Source organism: Protomyctophum bolini, assembly GCF_963924005.1.
Source record: "Protomyctophum bolini genome assembly, chromosome: 6".
Lineage (NCBI taxonomy): Eukaryota > Metazoa > Chordata > Actinopteri > Myctophiformes > Myctophidae > Protomyctophum > Protomyctophum bolini.
The window spans coordinates 13,289,979-13,309,654 of record NC_137867.1 but is presented as its reverse complement, the minus strand read 5'-3'; the positions used below and the strand labels follow the sequence as shown (position 1 = coordinate 13,309,654).

The 19,676-nt window shown below is 43.9% G+C and overlaps 1 protein-coding gene across 11 annotated transcripts in view; it reads right to left on the bottom strand.

Moving 5' to 3' along the window:
- Positions 1–527: 527 nt before the first annotated feature.
- LOC308317340 (transducin-like enhancer protein 4) overlaps positions 528–19,676 on the bottom strand; it is a 42,513-nt gene continuing 23,364 nt past the window's right edge. For 7 of the 11 annotated variants that reach the window (XM_080766275.1, XM_080766273.1, XM_080766274.1 and 4 more), the window contains 12 exons: positions 11,283–11,405; positions 10,873–10,926; positions 10,615–10,770; positions 9,812–9,944; positions 8,231–8,418; positions 6,576–6,652; positions 5,863–6,112; positions 5,013–5,260; positions 4,473–4,620; positions 1,953–2,103; positions 1,023–1,099; positions 528–781 (listed from right to left, as the gene is read on the bottom strand). In XM_080766275.1, coding sequence (XP_080622401.1) covers positions 674–781; positions 1,023–1,099; positions 1,953–2,103; positions 4,473–4,620; positions 5,013–5,260; positions 5,863–6,112; positions 6,576–6,652; positions 8,231–8,418; positions 9,812–9,944; positions 10,615–10,770; positions 10,873–10,926; positions 11,283–11,405 — 1,713 coding nt within the window. In that variant the 3' untranslated portion in view covers positions 528–673. Of the gene's footprint in view, positions 782–1,022; positions 1,100–1,952; positions 2,104–4,472; positions 4,621–5,012; positions 5,261–5,862; positions 6,113–6,575; positions 6,653–8,230; positions 8,419–9,811; positions 9,945–10,551; positions 10,771–10,872; positions 10,927–11,282; positions 11,406–19,676 lie in introns of all 11 variants that reach the window. The other 4 variants (XM_080766280.1, XM_080766272.1, XM_080766270.1 and 1 more) reach the window with 3 other exon arrangements.

Genomic DNA, 19,676 nt, shown 5'->3' with positions numbered 1-19,676 from the left:
GCTAATACATTAGTTGTTCAGTATTGTTTTGCCCAAATACAAAAGCATCTATTTTATATTCAGCAACTACTGCAAGTTAAAATTTCCACAAAAAAAGTGACAGTGCTAAGTTTAGAATGGTAATTTCCTAAATTGTAATTTCTGTGGGTTGTTTCAAGATGTGAACTGTACATTTTTAGATCAAAGCTTCAAACAGACATCAAATATAAAAAACTAAACCAAGTAAACCAAAAAATAAAATAAAAGTATAATAATGCAAGAATAACAAGGAAGCCACTGGTACAATATTGTCCATTTAACAAAGGTTCACATACTGTAAACAAAACATACAACATGCACAGAAGCATCAATTAAAGGCAAACTGTCCCCAGGTAGCTTTTAAAAGAGGCATCACACAAAGGAATGTTATCTGTCAACTTATTGGTGTAAGTGCAGACTCCAGATCTTGCCGATTCACTGAGCTTCACAGCAAAAAGAAGACGAAAAAAAATCATATCCAAACGCTTGGCTCTGATTGTTGTCTTTGACCCACACCCAGTCAAGAGGTCATAGTCCATTAAAGAATCAAGCTGTTTAGTTTGGTCAAGTACAAATCCATTGAATACAAAGGCAAACCAAAGTGTACAGAAGGGACGGGGATATATCACAAAGTGTGTTGACGCTGACCTCCTAGTTAGTAGATGACTTCATAGACAGTGGCCTTCTTATCACCAGACCCCGTCACAATGTACTTATCATCTACCGAGATGTCACAGCTAAGCACTGATGACGACTCCTTTGACTGTGAGGGAATACAAGGGCAGAATAAAGGGCACTTTAAACCATGTCGGAAATGTCGTATAACATATAGCAGATCTACAAGCTCCACGTGTGTGTATATGAAAGTAGCCTATGGATTTCCCCTGAGCAAACCAAACACTGAGTCACAGGGAAGAGATGATGAGGACTACTGTATAATGTATATATATATACAGTACAGTATGTACAGACTAACATTACATGTTTTGCTAGCCTAGGATTACCTGGAATATACTGGCTCCGTACGGTGTTCTCCATGCATTGAGCAGGTTGTCTTTTCCTGTGCTCACGAACCACTTCCCTGCAGAGAAACAGACAGGTCAGGTTCACACTCAGACACATGGAACTTTCAATTATGAACTTTGTCCTGACACCACCTTTCACTCAGTTCTTGGAAGAAAACAACAGCATGGATATGGCTTCCCCCAGCTAACTGCACCCCCTCCCCCCCGTCTCACCATTCTACTGTTTTTATACATTTCATTGCTTAGCACCTTTTCTTGGTGCTTTTTTTCAAATAATTGATTTTCTTTCGTTGTTTTCTGCTCCCCCACATATAAAGTGTCTTTGGGTAAAATAACTTTTGGTCATTTCTATCGCCTTACCAGGCTTATGTGAACACACCAGACAGTTTTTAAGTTGCTGGATTCAGTATTTAGATATTTGATATTCATTTTAGCTACCCCGCCCCCCTTCCTATACAAACCCATTTTAACTGATGTTGTGACTGATATTGTCCTTCTGGGCCGTGTTTTTTCATTTACTGTTTTCATTCATTTGTTATTATTCTTTTAGATGTTTTTGTCTCCTCCGTCCTCCTCCTGGAGTAGGTTATTTTCCAAAACAATTATTAAAAATAAATGAAAAAAGTAATAAAAAAACACATATTTATTTTCTTTTCCCGGGCCCTATTCATTTCCCTATTTCCCTCTACACCAAATGTCTTTGCCACAAAGAGCCAATCTACAAGCTCACAACGAATCGCAGCAGCAAGCGCTGTGAGCTTGCGGATCTGAATTGTTTGCCGAATGTTTGCCCACTACGGCATGCCCAGCACACCAGGACACTGGAGTTCATTTGGATATACAGTATAAACATAATTATAAAAAGAAATTGATGTGGATTTAAATGGCTCATGTGCCACATAGTCTCACCACAGTGGGCGAACTTGAGTGAGAGCACACAGCTCTCATGCAGATGGAGCTGGTACTTGTCAGGTTTGGTCACGTGCAGGACCTCCACGTTGCTGTTCTCCATTCCCACTGCCAGCCACTCGCCCGTTGGACAATACCCCAGCGAAAAGATCTGTGGAAACAGCCAGTGTGTTTATTTTTTGACACTGTGCAAGTGCCCATTTATCTATTTGGTATTATTAGCTTTTATGCACTCTAGTTTTCAATACCATCATAAACATCTCTGGCAGTTTTGGAGGCATGATGTTACAAACAAAGGCTTCCATCAAGCTCGACGTGAATGTGAAACAGTGACAGCAGGGTATGAACATTCATCCTAGCTTTTGTCTGTAGATATGTGTATAATAATGTCTTTCTTTCAGCAAATTACTAGAAAAAAGCCCACATACATTCAAAAGTATAGAATTAAGTATACACTTCATATTTTAAACCAAATTTGGACATGTGAACTGGAACTTTAAGCCCTAGCCAGACCACACTGAGCAATATGTTGTGAGGTTTGGACACTACTGTTGTGTGTGACCACTGACTGACAATGCACACAATGCACACAATGCACACAATGCACACCGTGGCTGGGCCATCAATTCTTTTAGAATTGTAGGCTATTCAGGTTCAGTGGTTTTCAACCCTTTTCAGAACAAGGACTATTATTGTCTCCACCAGGCCGAAGGCATGGGGAGAAAGTATGTTTTTTTTATTCTGCATTTGAGCCACGGACCACCATTTGATGAGATTTAGCCTTGCAGACCCAAATCTAATTATATTTTTGTCATCGTTGGATGCGATTTTGTCCACAATTCCATGCTGTACTGATGTCGGTAACATGGGAGATAACAGGCAAATGTTGATCAAAATAACAATTCTACATTCTCTAATATTGTGGAGACTTCTTGTGAATTAAGTAATGGCAGATGTTTAACAATAATTTAACTCTTGAGAGTGTGGGTCCATTTGGTTTCATTTTACACTCCTCAAGAGTTAATGATGATCTATAAGGGTCCATTTTGTTTACCAACTCTCCATCATTTCTCTGGAGACGACCTGGAACCTCCTCAGGGACCACTTGAGTGGTCCCCGGACCGCTGGTTGAAAACACTGGTATAGTTGTATGTATCCGACTGACTCACCGGCCAGAGAGGAACCCCCACCAGTTAGACTCCCTGCTGACCTGAGATCAGAGGAACCCCCACCAGTTAGACTCCTTGGTGGGCAGCCACCCCGAGCTCCCCTAACAGTACCCATTCTGACCTGAGATCAGATTCTGACAGTTTTCTGAAAAAGCTATGTTTCCATGTCAGTCGTTCTTCCGATTTTTCTAAAATAGCAGACCTACAAGCTCATAGCGCGCCACTCGGTGGCGCGCTATGAGCTTGTAGATCTGCTATTTTTCAATAGCTAAAGCATAACATAATGCTAACACCAAAAGGGGTTCCCACCCAAAATGGGTTAAAATCAGATACTTAGCATTCAATAAGATGTCTAAATTATATAAGCAATATAATAATAATAAAGGAAAATCACACCCGTGTGAAGTGACTAAGTGAGGGGCGCTCTTATCATCATACATCATCACATTCCAGCCAATCACAATTGGCGACCTCACTTTTTATCCTCAAGTCTAATCTGGCTAATCACTTTTGGTGTCCTCAATTTTTTATCCTCAATACGTACTTTGCTACAGCCAATCAAATCATCGCCATGGGGTACACACAAACACACAAAGCTGGGCATAGGAGCACCCCTCAAAAATAACCTGGCCAATATTTTAATTGGGTGATGGGGGTTAATGGACCTGCTGGGTAGGGTGGTTCTGGCCCAATTTCTTTTGAGAACCCCTGCTATAATAATGTCACATACTGTACAAACACCCATATGCCATATAGCAAAGCATCCAGAAATGGTGCTGAGGTCAGAAGAATGTACGTCCCTCATAGAACAAGCCTGGCAGATGATATCTATCATTAAATTGCTGTCAATGGCAGATTTATTTTTGCTTCAAAAGGATTGAATTGCATGTATTATTTCTTATTGCTCTCACTGTGATTAAACGGTATTATTGATGTGTCTGTCGGAGCTCCATGTGGTACTGAAGTGCTGACCAGGCCTGGAGAAATTAAAGACCAGGCCTGAATATGCCAGCTGTTGTGCCGCTCGCTTCCGTTCGATGGTGTTCGATGCATTTCATGTCTGCTGAGTGACCTTTTTCAAGTTGAGTGTGTCAGTTTTCCGTCAAATATTGAACAATCATGTGTACGACAAATCATTTTTCACTCTCCATAGCAACCTACAGTCCATGTTATGGTAGTAGTGAGTAGAAACCGATGGGTTTACGGATACAGTGCTAATGCTACTGATACAGTGGACTGATGAGGGACACCTACAGTATAGCTGCAGTCAACAATGCTAAAGCTCATTGTTTGTTGAGCTTGAATATTGTTTTGTGTCTGAAAGCGTTCATACAATGTTCTGTGTGTATACCTGAGAGGTGAAGTCGTGCTGCTGAAGCTGCCGGCCCTCTCTCAGGTCCCAGGAGCGGACAGTGTTGTCCAGGCCTCCGGTCCACAGCTTGGTGCCATCGTTTGAGATGTCTATACAGCTGGCCCCGTCAGTGTGTCCCTGGAATTGCCTGTGAAAAACACATAAGCACGTAACACACTTACAATCGAGGGGTCTGTGCAGAGTGTGATAACTGTGATTCTACGATATACAGACATAAAGTAAATATTTGTTTAGCTGGTTTTCTAATGTTGTACACACTGACTGCAAACGCTCAAAAACCTGCATACTGAAAAATATATGTGAATAATTGCTTTGAAAATACTATGTTACTATGTAAAGAAAAATCAATAAACATATGTTTTTAAAAAAACATTATACTGGTGCTCATTAACGTCACATAGGTGAACACATAGGTGAACACATAGCCACGGACATTGCTGTTCCTTGGAGTGGTTGCACCACACAAAGAAAACCCTGCATACTGCCCATTACCCACACACCACGCTCCAGGCTCCATACCTAACTAAGGTCTGGTTGTGAAGATCCCACACAGCAATGTTTCCGTCTGAGCAGCAGGAGAAGCAGACCTTGGAGTCGGGGCTGATGGCGAGGGCGTAGCAAGCGGGCGCGGACGATGTCAGCTCCGCCTTGATCCGCGGAGTCGGTGTGGCCAAATCCCAGATTGACAAGGTGCTCGCCTCGCCCCCCACGATGAGCGTCCTCCCATCCGGGAGTAGTCGGCAAGAGCGGATGTAGTTATCTCTGTTCTGATGTGATGCACGCATGCGCACACGCGCACGCACGCGCGCACACACACACACACACACACACACACACACACACACACACACACACACACACACACACACACACTGAGATGAAACACTGAAACGCTGCACTGTTATATTAATTGCTATAACTAAACCTGTCCACAGTCTGTGTAATCTTTCTTGTCCCATATGAAATGTTCACATCGTGAATGATATGCTGGCTGGCCAACTAAAATCCATTCTATGGAGCCCTTATTGGCTTCGACAAAGTTCTGGCAGCATCAGACGTTTGGGGCCATACTCCTATAGTTAGACAGGTTCCACGCTGCCATTCCTGGGTTGCATTTCTTTGTCACCAAATGGGTGTGTTCGGCAGCCCCGTCAAAAAGCTTTCTGACATGCAACAAACGTATAGAAGTAAAAAATTGAACAGTTTTGATCCTTGCCACAAAATAATTTGAGTACTACTGAATTGTACAATCGGCCTCAGGTCTTATGTCATAATTGGGGGTATGGTGGCCGGTGTGTGATTGTGGTCGGTGTGAGATGGTAAAAGCTGATTTATTCATGGCCCGTTCCTCAAGGCCTCTCTCACTCACCAGGCAGTCCAGTTGGGATACAGGGGTCTTGTTGCCCGGGTGGCTGATGTCCCACACCTTGACACAGCCCTTGCCACCGGTATAGACGTGACGCGTGGGATTACTGATGGTGACGGCACACACCACCTCCCCATGGCTCAGCGTATTAATCTGCCGCGCGTGGCGCGGAATTCCAGGGCCAATCAATGCATCTGGAGGGAAAGGCACGGGCTGCATTTGGCCATCAGCGCTCACATGGAAAGAGTAGGCACTGGGTGGAGGACAGAGGGAAGGGAAGATGTAAGGAAGAAGGGAAGGAAAGCAGAGATAAGCAAGTGTAGGAGGTACAGCAGTAGCTAACAGTTTAGCTGCATAACCTGTTTTCCACACTATTTAACCCATTTTGGGGCGGGAACCCCTTTTTGTGTTTAAAACATGTTATAATTTAGCTATTGAAAAATTGCAGATCTACAAGCTCATAGCGCGCCACCGAGTGGCACGCTACGAGCTTGTAGGTCTGCTATTTTTGAAAATTTGACAACCACTAATACAGAAACGTGTCAGAATTTAGAAGATTTTTTATTTATTTCGACGTCAGGCCTAAATGGCCGCTATTTGTGAGTTAGAATGTGTTGCGTTAAATAGCTAAAAATAGCTGATACAAGCTCACAGTGGCTCACAGGTATATAAAAGAAAAACAGGCAATAATGTGGATGCAGGTCAGTCATACGTACGGTTTTCCACCAGGAATGCCCGATAGGTTCGGAGGAAGACCAGGGACACGTATGTGGTGGTGAGGATCAAAGCCAACCTACAAAACAGAGTTTAAATTCAGTCATCTGTGAACATCGTGCATATGTTACTGTCAGCACCATCTGTGAACGGAAATACACAGGAAAACGCATCATTCCGTGAGGAAACTCAGTGACAGGTAACCAAATGAAATTAAATGTTTAACAGTGAGAGATAAAGCATGCACACAACACCACTACAGTGTGCACCACAAATGCATGCGCACACACGCATGCGCGCGCGCGCACACACACACACACACACACACACACACACACACACACACACACTCACACGCACGTGCGCGCACACACACACACACACACACACACACACACACACACACACACACACACACACACACACACACACACACACAAACACGTGCACCTGCACGGCCTTTAATTCATCAAGCAGGAATCCAGATAAGCAGGGCTGGAATCCAATTACGGTCAAAGTGAATGTGGTTTATTTTGCTCTGCCCTTTAGTCGTAACCTTTTAAGGATTTCCTCTAAATACATCGCTGTCGAGTGAACTGCGATAATGTTCGTCTGCACTACATTCTACGGCCCCAAAGATCTGCAGTTTATTGGATTCCTCTTTCATTTCATTGCTAATAAACCTTGTCTACATCAGTTGGTGTATGCAATGCGATTTGTGTGTATACTTCAATACTCCAATACTCCAATACATCTGATCAAACCAGACGAATGATTTCAACTTTGACCATCAAGTTGTGTGCACTGATGGTGCCGTTTATCTGTGTATAGTTTCCAGTGGTGAACAATTCCAATGTCCATGAATATAAAAGTGTATGATACATATTTATAAAATGGGTACTGGGTAGTTCTGATCCTTGACTATGATTGGCTGAGCCGTGTTCTAAGCTGTTGTAAAATACACACACCTGTGACTGCATATGTATCAGTATTGCGGCACCAAACAAATTGTTTCAAAATGTTGAATTGGATTTTACATGCAGTTGTTCAACAATGATTATTTCTTTCCAACTTCCACACATTTGAAAAGCAACGCATTAAACCTCGAAAGCATCCGTGTCATTTTACATTTTAGTGTTGGCTACTCAAAAACAGCAGGGGCTCCATCTTGCGCCACCCTTATCCCTCATCCCTAAACTAATTTGCCAATTTTTACTATTAAAAAAAATAACCTTTTAAAATAGTCCAACTAGCCGATCTACTTCGAGACATTGTGAGCTTGTAGATCGGCTAGTTGAACAATTTTAAAGGGTTTTTGAGTGGTGCAACCACTCCTACAACCAGCAATGTCCGTGTCTACCTATACACGTCTACCTATGTGGCCATGAGCCCGAGTATATGACGTATTAGTACCAGTAGGGGGCGCCATAAACAGAGAGAGGGATAGTGCTACTGAGAGAGAGAGAAGAGTAAAAAATGGCAAATTAGTTTAGGGATAAGGGGAGACGCAAAGATATAGCCCCAGATCTACAAGCTCGCATCGCGGCACGAAGTTTGTACATCCGCCATTTTTCTTTTTGAACATTCTCGACTGGGGGGTTAATTACCACCTGGCTGAGCGTGCACGTACATGCATGCGTGTGGTGTTTGTGTGTACCACTTGTGTGCGTCCGTACGCCGCCACGGCGGCGGCGGCCACGGCGCTCATCTGCGGCGAGATGTTGTGCAGGCCGGCGTAGGCCGCGGCCGCGCCGCCCAGCTCTCCGTTCATGGCGGGGTGGGGAACCATGCCGAACGGGCCCGGGTAGGAGCACGGCACCGCCAGCGGGGTGCGGAGGCCCGGCACTGGAAGACAGAACCGTGAAGCATTATGGGAAGTCTGTCGGGGGGGGGGGAGAAACTATACTGTTATAGGGCTTGTTTTCTTTAACCGGACGCTGCCAGATCCAAGAAGCTTTGCTACACTACATTTGTTTCACAGCTTATTGGGAGATCTGGGATCTCGGGGAGCCAATTCGATGACGGATGGCTGTTCCTTTTTTTCAAGATGCTTGGTAGATGATTGGATGGGACCGTCTGTCTATCACCGTGTGGGCGTGCAAACACAACCAATCATATTGACGTGTCTACGTGACGTATGGTAGGTGAGTCCAGTATTTCAACTAGTTGCTAAAAAAGTTATCATGGAGGTCGGAGATTTTTGTCGTTTTTGTAACACCAATCTGCACATAAAAGGTACTATTACTAATTCAAAGAAGATATTTGATACTAAGCCTGTAAACGAAAACTAAAAAAGTGTTAACGAACGCCCGATATAGCGTTTCGCACATATCCCGCCCTTAGCTCACGCTGATTGGTTCAAACCGGGAGCGGTTCGGTGTTAGCTCAACCCCCTGAGCGATCTCAGATGGATGCTGTCTTGGGGAACATGGTTACTCAATACCGCCCCCATCTGGCAGAGTCAGGTTATGTTTTCTTTGCTCCCGATCCAATTCTGATCATTTGGTTTTGAGCCAATACCATTTTTTCACGATCCGATTTTGCTTTTTTCTTTATCAAAATACTTATGCCATATCACAATTATAGCACAATATCCAAACATCACAGACAATATCCAGTCAAATATCATGATATGGCTATAATATTGATACTAGGGATGTCCCGATTAGGTTGTTTTGAAATTTTGTTTTGAAATTTTGAAAATGATGTGATCGACCCCGATTTCCGATAGCAGAAACCTCTTATGTATTCTAACATTTTGTGGGTTTTCTTTTTTAACCCATTCTGACCTGGCACCCATTTTGGTGTTGGCATCATGTTATGCTTTAGCTATTGAAAAATAGCAGATCTACAAGCTCATATCGCGCCACCGAGTGGCGCGATACGAGCTTGTAGGTCTGCTATTTTTTTTAAATCGAAGAACGACGGACATTTTTTAGAATCTGATCTCAGGTCAGAATGGGTTAATCAGACCAGTGTGTGTCCAGTGGAAACCTGGTATGAATCTGATCTCAGGTCAGAATGGGTTAATGAACGCCCTACTTAATTATTCTTCAGCGTCACACAAAAGCATCAAAAGTAGCAGATCCACAAGCGAAGCGACGCGTTTTGAGGAAACATTTAGCTTGGCTTGGAGCAAATGAAATCTCATAATATGCATACAATCATGAAGTATAATAGGTCAATATCGCCATAACAGTGCTCAGCAAAGCTTAAACGCCGTATGAGACACACTTACCCAGGGTCTCCACCCCTGGTGGTTTTCCAGACGTGGGTCTCAGGCCTGGGGTGGAGGTGCTGCTGGGGGTGGGGACATCAGAGCGTGGAGTTGGAGTGCTGGACTTGGACACAGGTGTACTGGCCTTCTCATTCTAGACAGAAAAATGTATCTATTATTAGTGGCAGTAGAAGTGGGGCTGTCCGAATACTGTAGATGGTAGTGAATGATATGAAAAATAGTGACTTTCATTGTATTCCGTAAATTTAAACAAAATCACCCCCTCCCCGTGTCGCTTGTTTTCAGTAAATTAGGAGATCTCACTATTTGAATTTAATCTGTAAGATCTTATGCATTATTTTAAGTAAAAGGTCCAGCTAGCATAGACCTGGGCCCGATTTTCAATATTTCTATATATAATAATATCTATCTACAAAAAAATGCACCAATTCACGTAACTCGAGAACCGTTCGCCCCACCGACTTCAAATTCGACACACACATTCCACACCACCACAGGGAGTGCAGTGCCCGGCCTCGAGTCAGTCGGACCCACAGTTGTCCAGAACCGCCACAAAAGGCATCTGCCCGGGCTCTGGACAGGGCCCCTGCCCAGGCATATGGAGCTGGCCTGTTCTGACATCACAACACTCCAGGGTTGGGCATTTCATGTAGACCAGGTGTGCCCAAAAGGTAGATTGTGATCAGATCAGATAGATAAGTACACTTCCTCATGGGATTTGTGAAACTTGTTGGAGTAACATAAGTTTTGTATGAGAAAAACAAACAAAAATAGGGACAGAGTAGAAGCCAATCATGACTTACTATATTAATCTCTTTGGACTTGGACGAGGGCGTGCTACTTGAAGAGGCGATGGACGAGGGACTAAGGGGCGGGTCCTTCTTCGACAGACGACTCTTGTCCAAACCGTTCTCCCGAGGGGAGTGGGGGGCAGGACTTCCTCTCGGAGACACCGGATCCTGAGGAGAATGGGGATGAAGAAGAGGACAAGAGAGTGAGACGGAACAGTTGTACGTAGCTAAGGGGAGACGTTCTTCTCCGAGCACGCAACCGGGTCTCACCTCATTAGAGACGTCCACAACTAAGTTGTCGTCACTCTTCTCTCCATCGCTGTCCTGAGATGGGCGAAAGAAACTGGCACTCAGTTACTGAAGGCAGTTTCAGCCTAGAGTTATTAGTAATTCTGAATAAACTGTACCTAAAAGTGTACCTACGATGGTGTAAAAACATAATGTAAGCACAAACAATAACTGTGTTGTGGTATGTTCCCTGTTTCAGTATTATACAGAGACAGAACAACTGACATTGTATTACTGTGTGCAACATTCATATTTTGTTGCAAGCTGTTGTTGCATAATCTACAAGTATACAATTTGTCCAAACGTATATTTTTGGCTCTTTTCAGTGCAGGATACGGCTATGCAACAAAATAAATCTTGAAGACTTGAAGGTAGCTTTTGAGGAGGCTCACATATCGTGTAGCAGGTAGCTCTTTATCGTCTGTCTTCTGTTTTTTGCTGTCAGATGAGTAATCACTTGAACTGCGGTGTTTCTCTCCGGCTCGTAAACTGGCTGATGGAGAGACAGATGAGCTCTGGACAAAAATAAACACAACTAATGTTTTTTTCTTTTAATAAAGTGAAGTGAAGTATTATTATTATTGTCGATGAATGTATTTCAGCTGCAAATTCATTTAACATGCCATTCCTTAATGATGCAAATTCATTTAACATGCCATTCCTTAATGCCACAAATTAACGATTTAATATATATGGTCAAATATGCAAATATGGTCAATTAAATGCAATATAAATATTGGTAGGAAGTGTTGTAATAGTGGTGACATTTTTATTTTAAGTATTGCAGTGTAAATGTGAATCTATGTAAATCTATGTACACATACAGGGCCTTGATGGATTAGTTCTTTGAGACACATTCAGCACACAGACACCCCAGCACGGAATCACTGACAAAATTATTTAGATGCCTCTAATCAGCATTTAGATGAAGTCTCTTCATTCAAGGAATGATTGCAGCATCATCATGCAATTTCCTCTCCTAAAGCTGACATGATATGAGCGATATCGACATATCGTGTCATTGAGACATCATTCCATCCAGCTGCATATTATAATGTGTGTACGGAGATTCAGCATTCTGGCTGTGAACAAACTCGCCGTTCAAGTTAGTGGCTTTTGAAAAGCAGCAGTATGCCTAAGTGGACAAGACAATGGGCATTTCTTTCTTTCTTTAAACATTGAGTATATTTACTTATTTTAAGAAATTGATCGTTATTTTGGCCATCTTATGCAGAACACAGGTTGTTACCTCGCTACCTTCATGACACACTTACTCCCAATAATCCAAAGACCAGTTTCACTGGGAACATAATAACATATTAGACCTAATTGTTTAGAAAGCATTACAGGTTATGAATACGTCAACATGCAGTATAAAAAGTCATACAGACAGGTGGGACAGGCTCTCAGTTTACCAGATGCAAAGAAAAAGAGGATTAATCAGTAAAACATTATCGTGGCTTTATCTATGCTTTCATGGTTTTTGTGAGGTAGCCTACAGTTCTCGACAGAGTGCCCCATGCAGCCAGATGGCTTGTTCTAAATCATGAAAGTTATAAATAATGAACAACAACACCAAGGCACTGTGCCCACTGGCAAACATGTACACACATCCGCTGGCACCATGTCCTGCTGCCTCCACCCTGAACAGCACACACTTCAGGACCAGCAGAATGCCGTGAGCAGCTTTAAAACCCATTTTGACCTGAGATCAGATTAAAAAAATGTCTTCTACATCCTGACGATTTTTCAAAATTAGCAGACCTACAAGCTCGTAGCGCGCCACTTGGTGGCGCGCTATGAGCTTGTAGATCTGCTATTTTTCAATAGCTAATTTAAAGCATAACATAATGATAACACCAAAAGGGGTCCCCTCCCAAAATGCGTTAAAGGAGAGCGACTGTTCATCAGACAGTGGTCTGACAGAAAAGGATAGCCACCATCCTGCAATGGCGTTATGTGACTCTATACAGAGTATATTGTGTAAAATATATATGTAGAGGGTAATATAAACCTCCAACACAGTGCAGGCTGTGTTGCAACTATAGGGCTGCAATATAGGAATAGGTCATTGAACTAGAGATGCACGATCTAATCGGTAGCGTATCGAAATGTTATCGCCGTAAAATTGCCATATCGGTATCGAACCCATCTAAAAATAATCCCAATTATCTTCACCGATATAGATGATGCAATAATAATGAAACTGGCTTTGTACTCGCAGAGCAGCCAGTCTGGCCTGTCTCTGTCTCTTTAAGAGTGTCAGCTGTTAGTGCGCGAGGGGGGCTTACCATCTACTTTAACCAGCAAAACAAATTCTGCAACGAGTTCAATATGAATGTATAATACTAGAATTTCGCCCCCCTTCGGGGGGCTCAATCCTAGTGTCGTTGCAGCGCAATATGGGAAGAAGGAAATTGCGGGAATTGACTCCAATTCATGTTTCAGCTGTGGTTTTAAACTCAGTAGTGTGCCCTGCACACAGCGCACACTCGCAATTGCAGCTGGAGGGCGACGCGACACACACACACACACACACACACACACACACACACACACACACACACACACACACACACACACACACACACACACAGCGATGTGTGGATAAATCACTGAGATTTGGGAAATGTGTTCAGAAGTACAACGATTAAGCACGCACAGGCAAATGTCAGAAGCATCTGTTTCGGTTTCCAAACAGGAAGTTGTAAATGTGCTTATTAGACGGAGGCAGCGTGATGCTGGCATCTATTGTGATGCCAGCATCACCACATTTCACATAGAAATATAAGCACCCATTTACTGGCTTAGCGGAGACTGTGGGGTGGTAGAGGACATCTCCCCGGACGCGTGGGTATGTCCAGATAGTTGCCTCGCGGAGGCCTCTTTGTCCAGTGTCCATTCTGGGTCTGGAAACGGCACTTTTTTGAGTGTTGACCCCAATAGAAGGTCTGCTGCTCTGAATTTTACACCTCTCCCGCTTAGCGGAGACTGTGGGGTGGTAGAGGACATCTCCCCGGACGCGTGGGTATGTCCAGATAGTTGCCTCGCGGAGCCGTCTTTTGTCCAGTGTCCAGTCTGGGTCCGGAAACGGTAATTTCTTTTGCATTGACCCCAGTAGAAGCTCTGCTGCTCTGAATTTTACACCTCTCTCGCTTAGCGGAGACTGTGGGGTGGTAGAGGACATCTCCCCGGACGCGTGGGTATGTCCAGATAGTTGCCTCGCGGAGGCCTCTTTGTCCAGTGTCCATTCTGGGTCTGGAAACGGCACTTTTTTGAGTGTTGACCCCAATAGAAGGTCTGCTGCTCTGAATTTTACACCTCTCCCGCTTAGTGGAGACTGTGGGGTGGTAGAGGACATCTCCCCGGACGCGTGGGTATGTCCAGATAGTTGCCTCGCGGAGGCCTCTTTGTCCAGTGTCCATTCTGGGTCCGGAAACGGTACATTTTTTTGCATTGACCCCAGTAGAAGCTCTGCTGCTGTGAATTTTACACCTCTCCCGCTTAGCGGAGACTGTGGGGTGGTAGAGGACATCTTCCCAAACGCGTGGGTATGTCCAGATAGTTGCCTGGCGGAGCCGTCTTTTGTCCAGTGTCCACTTTATAAAGTCCATGCACTCCAGTGAATAGCATTTATCCATTTAGATAACTTTTGTATGTTATTTAATTACTTATTTTTACACAGAAACATAATGTGTGTCTTTACAATAACTGTAATGTAATAATAATACTAATAATGTAATGTAAAAATTATGTAATTAACGAATTAAATAACCTTATTTTATTCTGAAAGCAACCGGATGTCTTAAATCTGCTAGCTCTCAGACCGGAAGTTCTAAATTTGCTCATGAGACGGAGCCTTAGACGGAGCCAACTCGCAGGCAGTGCGAGAGGCTGGTTACAGGAATCTATAGGTCACCCGTTTTGGTGTGACACACACGGCTTCCACATTTAGCTTGATACTGGGTGAAAGTGTCCTTCCAAAAATTATTATTTCGCTCGAAATTCTTATTCACAATGACATCGAGTTGAGGTGTTTGTGTTTTAGGGTAATTGTTGCATAAGCGCTATTTCGCACTATTTCTCCCTCCCCTCCTGTGTCTGAAGCAGCTAGCATGGAAGCTATATGGATTATGGAAGCTTTCCCTCCGATCATTGCACACAACCATGCCGTTATCCACGCGTCCATCCGATTGCTTTTAATGTAAATGTCCCATCCACTGAGCAAAAGCGATATAAGCGCCTTGTTCATTCATTCGATTCATTTGGGTGTGGGGCTGTGCAGTGCTGTGGGCAGCCTTTCTGACGGAGGCGCGGAGCTGCTGCTGCTGACGCTGTTCGAGTCGCATGGAGCAGTATAGAGTAGGCGTGGCGCAGCATTAGAAGGGCGCAGCAAATGCACGACATTGAGGGGTAGAAACCATCCCGGTCGCGTGGTTCATCTAACGCGTGTGTCACTGTGAAGGACTGGCCCCATTAAGTGAACGTAGTTGGCGTGTGTGTGTGTGTGTGTGTGTGTGTGTGTGTGTGCAGGCGTGTGTAGTCGGCGGTGGGCTGGCAGGCGGAATTAGCAAAAGCTATACGTGTAATGTAAATATTTCGGCACAATCCAAGTAGTGACAATGAACAATGTTGATTTAACTAAGGGATGCGCTGAGTGTTTTATTTTGTAAATACAGGGATTTAGAAGGGATAAGCACTAATTTCTCCCCTTCCTTCTTTCTGTTATCCTGCGAGGGCCCTAAAAAGCAAGATGGCTGATTGTGAGACTGAAAAGGAGTGTGGGGGCGGGGCTGGTGGGCCTATGAGAACACAGAGCAGTGTTGCCAGGTTTGCGAATTGTAAGCGAGTTGTAGTGTGTGTAAGTAGCCTGGTTAAAAGGCCTTGTTTCTGCCCGTGTTGGGGCAACAGCATAATGTCCACAGTTTCTGTCCACCGCTTTTGGCACGTGACCAACTTAAGCCTTGTTAAATTAGATAATAATGCAATATATCAAATCAGTATCAGTCGATATGACCCTGCAAATAACCGGCTGCCCGGTCATCATTTTAATACCGTGCATCTCTAAATTGAACTAATCGTTTTAATTGATTATGGAAATTAATCGAAAATCGATAATGTAAAAGATATTCTTAATAAAATGTGATTATAGACAAAATAAATTATGTCAGAAATACTGAAAATATACGTGATCTACAAGCTCACTACATGAACATACATAAATCGGCAATTTTCACTGTTTACTTTTGGTATTTTAAGTACTTGCCCACTGGTGTGCCTGGGGCACAAAAGGTTTGAAAACCTAACCTAACCTACAGTAATTGGGCAAAACATGGCTAAGTGCACTTTATATATATTTGCCTCACTCATCATCAAAGTTAAGCATTAGGCATTTTCCACTCATGCGAAATGTGAAAAACAAATTAGTGACATTTGCAAAACAAAAAAAAAGTATTCCAAACGGCCACTTCTGTTTGTGCAGGTCCAACTGCATTTTTAACCGAAATCTGACCCCACTCAAGCAAAATTAATGGCTCTAAGAAAATGGCATTTCAAATGACAATGGCTTACCACATAATGGTTTATCACATAAAGATCATGCGATTTCAATAGGATTTTAATTACTATTTGTGTCCTCTTTTTTTGTGAGCAATGTAACATATAATACCACAATTCAAAGGTCAATTGTGTACACCACACATCATTTGACAAGAATCTGTTTGACGTTTAAGAAGTCCTAGAACTAGTTTGAGAGGCATAACATTTTTCTTTTGGGTCTCAAAAGAGAAATATTCACTGAATATCTATGTTCACAGTGAAAGGGAGTGTTGTTGAGAAGAACCACATGCGTACTCACTATGTATATCCCATTTGGGGAAACCCAGCCATTGTCTATTCTCTATTGCAAGACCCCAGGCCTTTTTGAAACAAAGATTTCCAGCCCTTGGGTCCAATGGCTCGACTCACGGGCTTGCATATTGAGGTAGTTTAATTCTTGACATGGACGCATAAAAGGACACTAGGCCTACTGAGCATGTTATGTCCTCAGTCAGTGACTTAACGAATACCTGGAAGTACAGCATTGATCGAGTTAGTAGATCTGCTATTCTCAGCAAAGAGGTGTAGAGCAGGGGTTCTCAACGCGTGGGTCGCGGCCCCTCGGGGGGGACACCAAATTATTTTGGGGGGTCCCCAAATAATAAAAAAACGGAATGGCTGGGAAATGGAAATGAATAGTTTACATATAGTACACATAGGTGGTACACAAGGTGTATGCATGTACATGCATACACCTTCCCTAATGATTATATCTGGTTTCAGTGTTTATTTATGGTGTATTGTCTCTATTATTAAGATTATTGTAGCAGTCAACTTATATTGGGGGTCGGGAGGGGGCGGGGCGGGGGTCCCGAGACATGGCCAAAGCATTTCTGGGGGACCCCGGCCAAAAAGGTTGAGAACCCCTGGTGTAGAGAGAGAGTAAAAGAAGGGGCCAAGACCCTGGGAGGACCCTGGTCAATGAAGTACAGTATATAGGAATCAAGCTGTTAACATACTGTTCAGTACAGTCTAGTACAGCTGTGTAGCTTTACATCACTGCATTGGTTCATACTCTGAAATTATTTTGTGGGCCAGTGATGTGTTTTCATGTTATCTGACTTTATTAAGCCTTGTGCAATATGCACAATGCACAAGGATTCTTAGCGTCTTTGAGACGCTAAGAATCTCTCTCTTTCTTCTCTCTGTCTCTTATGGAAAGCCCGAGCTCCTCTTCAGCCTGCAGATGGACAGCAAGAAGGACAGAAAATAAAGCGGGACCTTTCACTCGACCTTTCCACTAACTCACGCCTGCAACCTTTCCACTGCCCTTTGCCGTGCTGAAAGTGTTGATGACAAAGGCGCTATGCGTGCGTGTGTGAGCGTGCGCACGTCTGAAAGAGAAGGGTGGCGGAGGGCAGACTGGGATGAAGAAAGTGCACGTGAACTTGTTTACATTTCGATATTGCATGTGTGCAGTGTAGAGGTGCCAGTGTGTGTCCAGAGGTGAGTGCAGAGCATGTCCAGGTTGATACTACCTCTTTTATCTTTTTCTCTCTTCATCTCTCTATTTTCACACAAACACAAAAAAACACTCACAGGTACACGCACACTCACAGGTACACACACGCACACTCCCGCAACGCGCGCACACACACACACACACACACACACACACACACACACACACACACACACACACACACACACACACACACACACACAGCACTATCTCTCCCTCTCCAGACTGATTAGGTTAATTAGCGTGCAAATTAGCTCTTTCAATAACATCAAGGTAAATTAATTTTACTGTTGAGACAAATGAAAGCGCTGCTGGCAATAGAAGCTGTGTGTGTGTGTGTGTGTGTGTGTGTGTGTGTGTGTGTGTGTGTGTGTGTGTGTGTGCGCGCACGCGCGCGTGTGTGTATGTCCTTAAAGGATTCAGAGTATGTGATTTTTACACTCATCCCTTCCCCTCCCTGCCTTCCACCCCTCCTCCCCATCTCTCCTCTTTCATCCCTGGACCCAGAGCCCACAGCGCACGGCCTCCTGCCTTGGCTGTTAGTAGTCATTACCACAGTTACTTCCAGGATAGCCAATCAGATTATCTCTAAATATCCTCAGAGACAAGGGGGAGGAAAAAAAGAGAAGAAGAATGTCTCCTGTAGTTAGCCTTCCTATCTCCTCTCGCACGCACACACACACACACACACACACACACACACACACACACACACACACACACACACACACACACACACACACACACACACACACACACACACACACACACACACACACACACACACACACACACACACACACACACACACACACACACACACACACACACACACACACACTGTGTACACATAGGCTTGCTGATCCTTGTGTATACCCAGAGGCTCCAAGTTTGAATGATTGGTAGCTAGGCTAATCCGTTGCCTTAGCCGCCCACCTCGTGCATTTGTCTCTATTTGTAAGTGATTCTTTAGTCAATATACAGTAGGAGTGCAAAGTGCAAACGCCAGTCCGTGTGAACGCACACATTTAAAAGAGCACTATCCTATCAACAAACAGTAAATGCAAGATGGATGAATATGGCCAAAGTGTCCTTATTTTCAACAGGTGAAGACTGACAAAGGCCTAGTTCAAAATCTTCACGTCTTTGTGAAAGGTTGCCGTTAGTTCGAATACTGACGCCAGCTTTCACATGTTTTTTGGAGGGAAAGAAGAAAGCATGATCAATAAAGCAAATAACAATTACTACCAACAATGGCTCTGTCGTCGACGAACAGTGTGCTCCAGTCCTCGGAGCACACTGACACGGCATCACTGCCTTGCGGTACGAGCGGCAATCATAAGCGTGCATGCACACACCCACACACCTTTGTCAGTGTGAGGTGCTAAAGCCAAGGACATTAAGTCACAGATGTTCATGCAATTCACACACGCTGTACCCTGTGGACTGTTGCCAAGGCAACTGGAGACCACAGACGAGGGGCTTATTGGTTCTATGGAGAGTGACTGTTGGCCGCCATGTCAAAGAGCACTGTGTGTGTGTGTGTGTGTGTGTGTGTGTGTGTGTGTGTGTGTGTGTGTGCGTGTGTGTGTGTGTGTGTGTGTGTGTGTGCGTGTGTGTGTGTGCATGCAGTGGACTAATGAAAGACATTCATCATTTTGATCTCTCTAGCCCTACCTCTGATTTCTGACTATCACACACACACACACACACACACACACGTGCA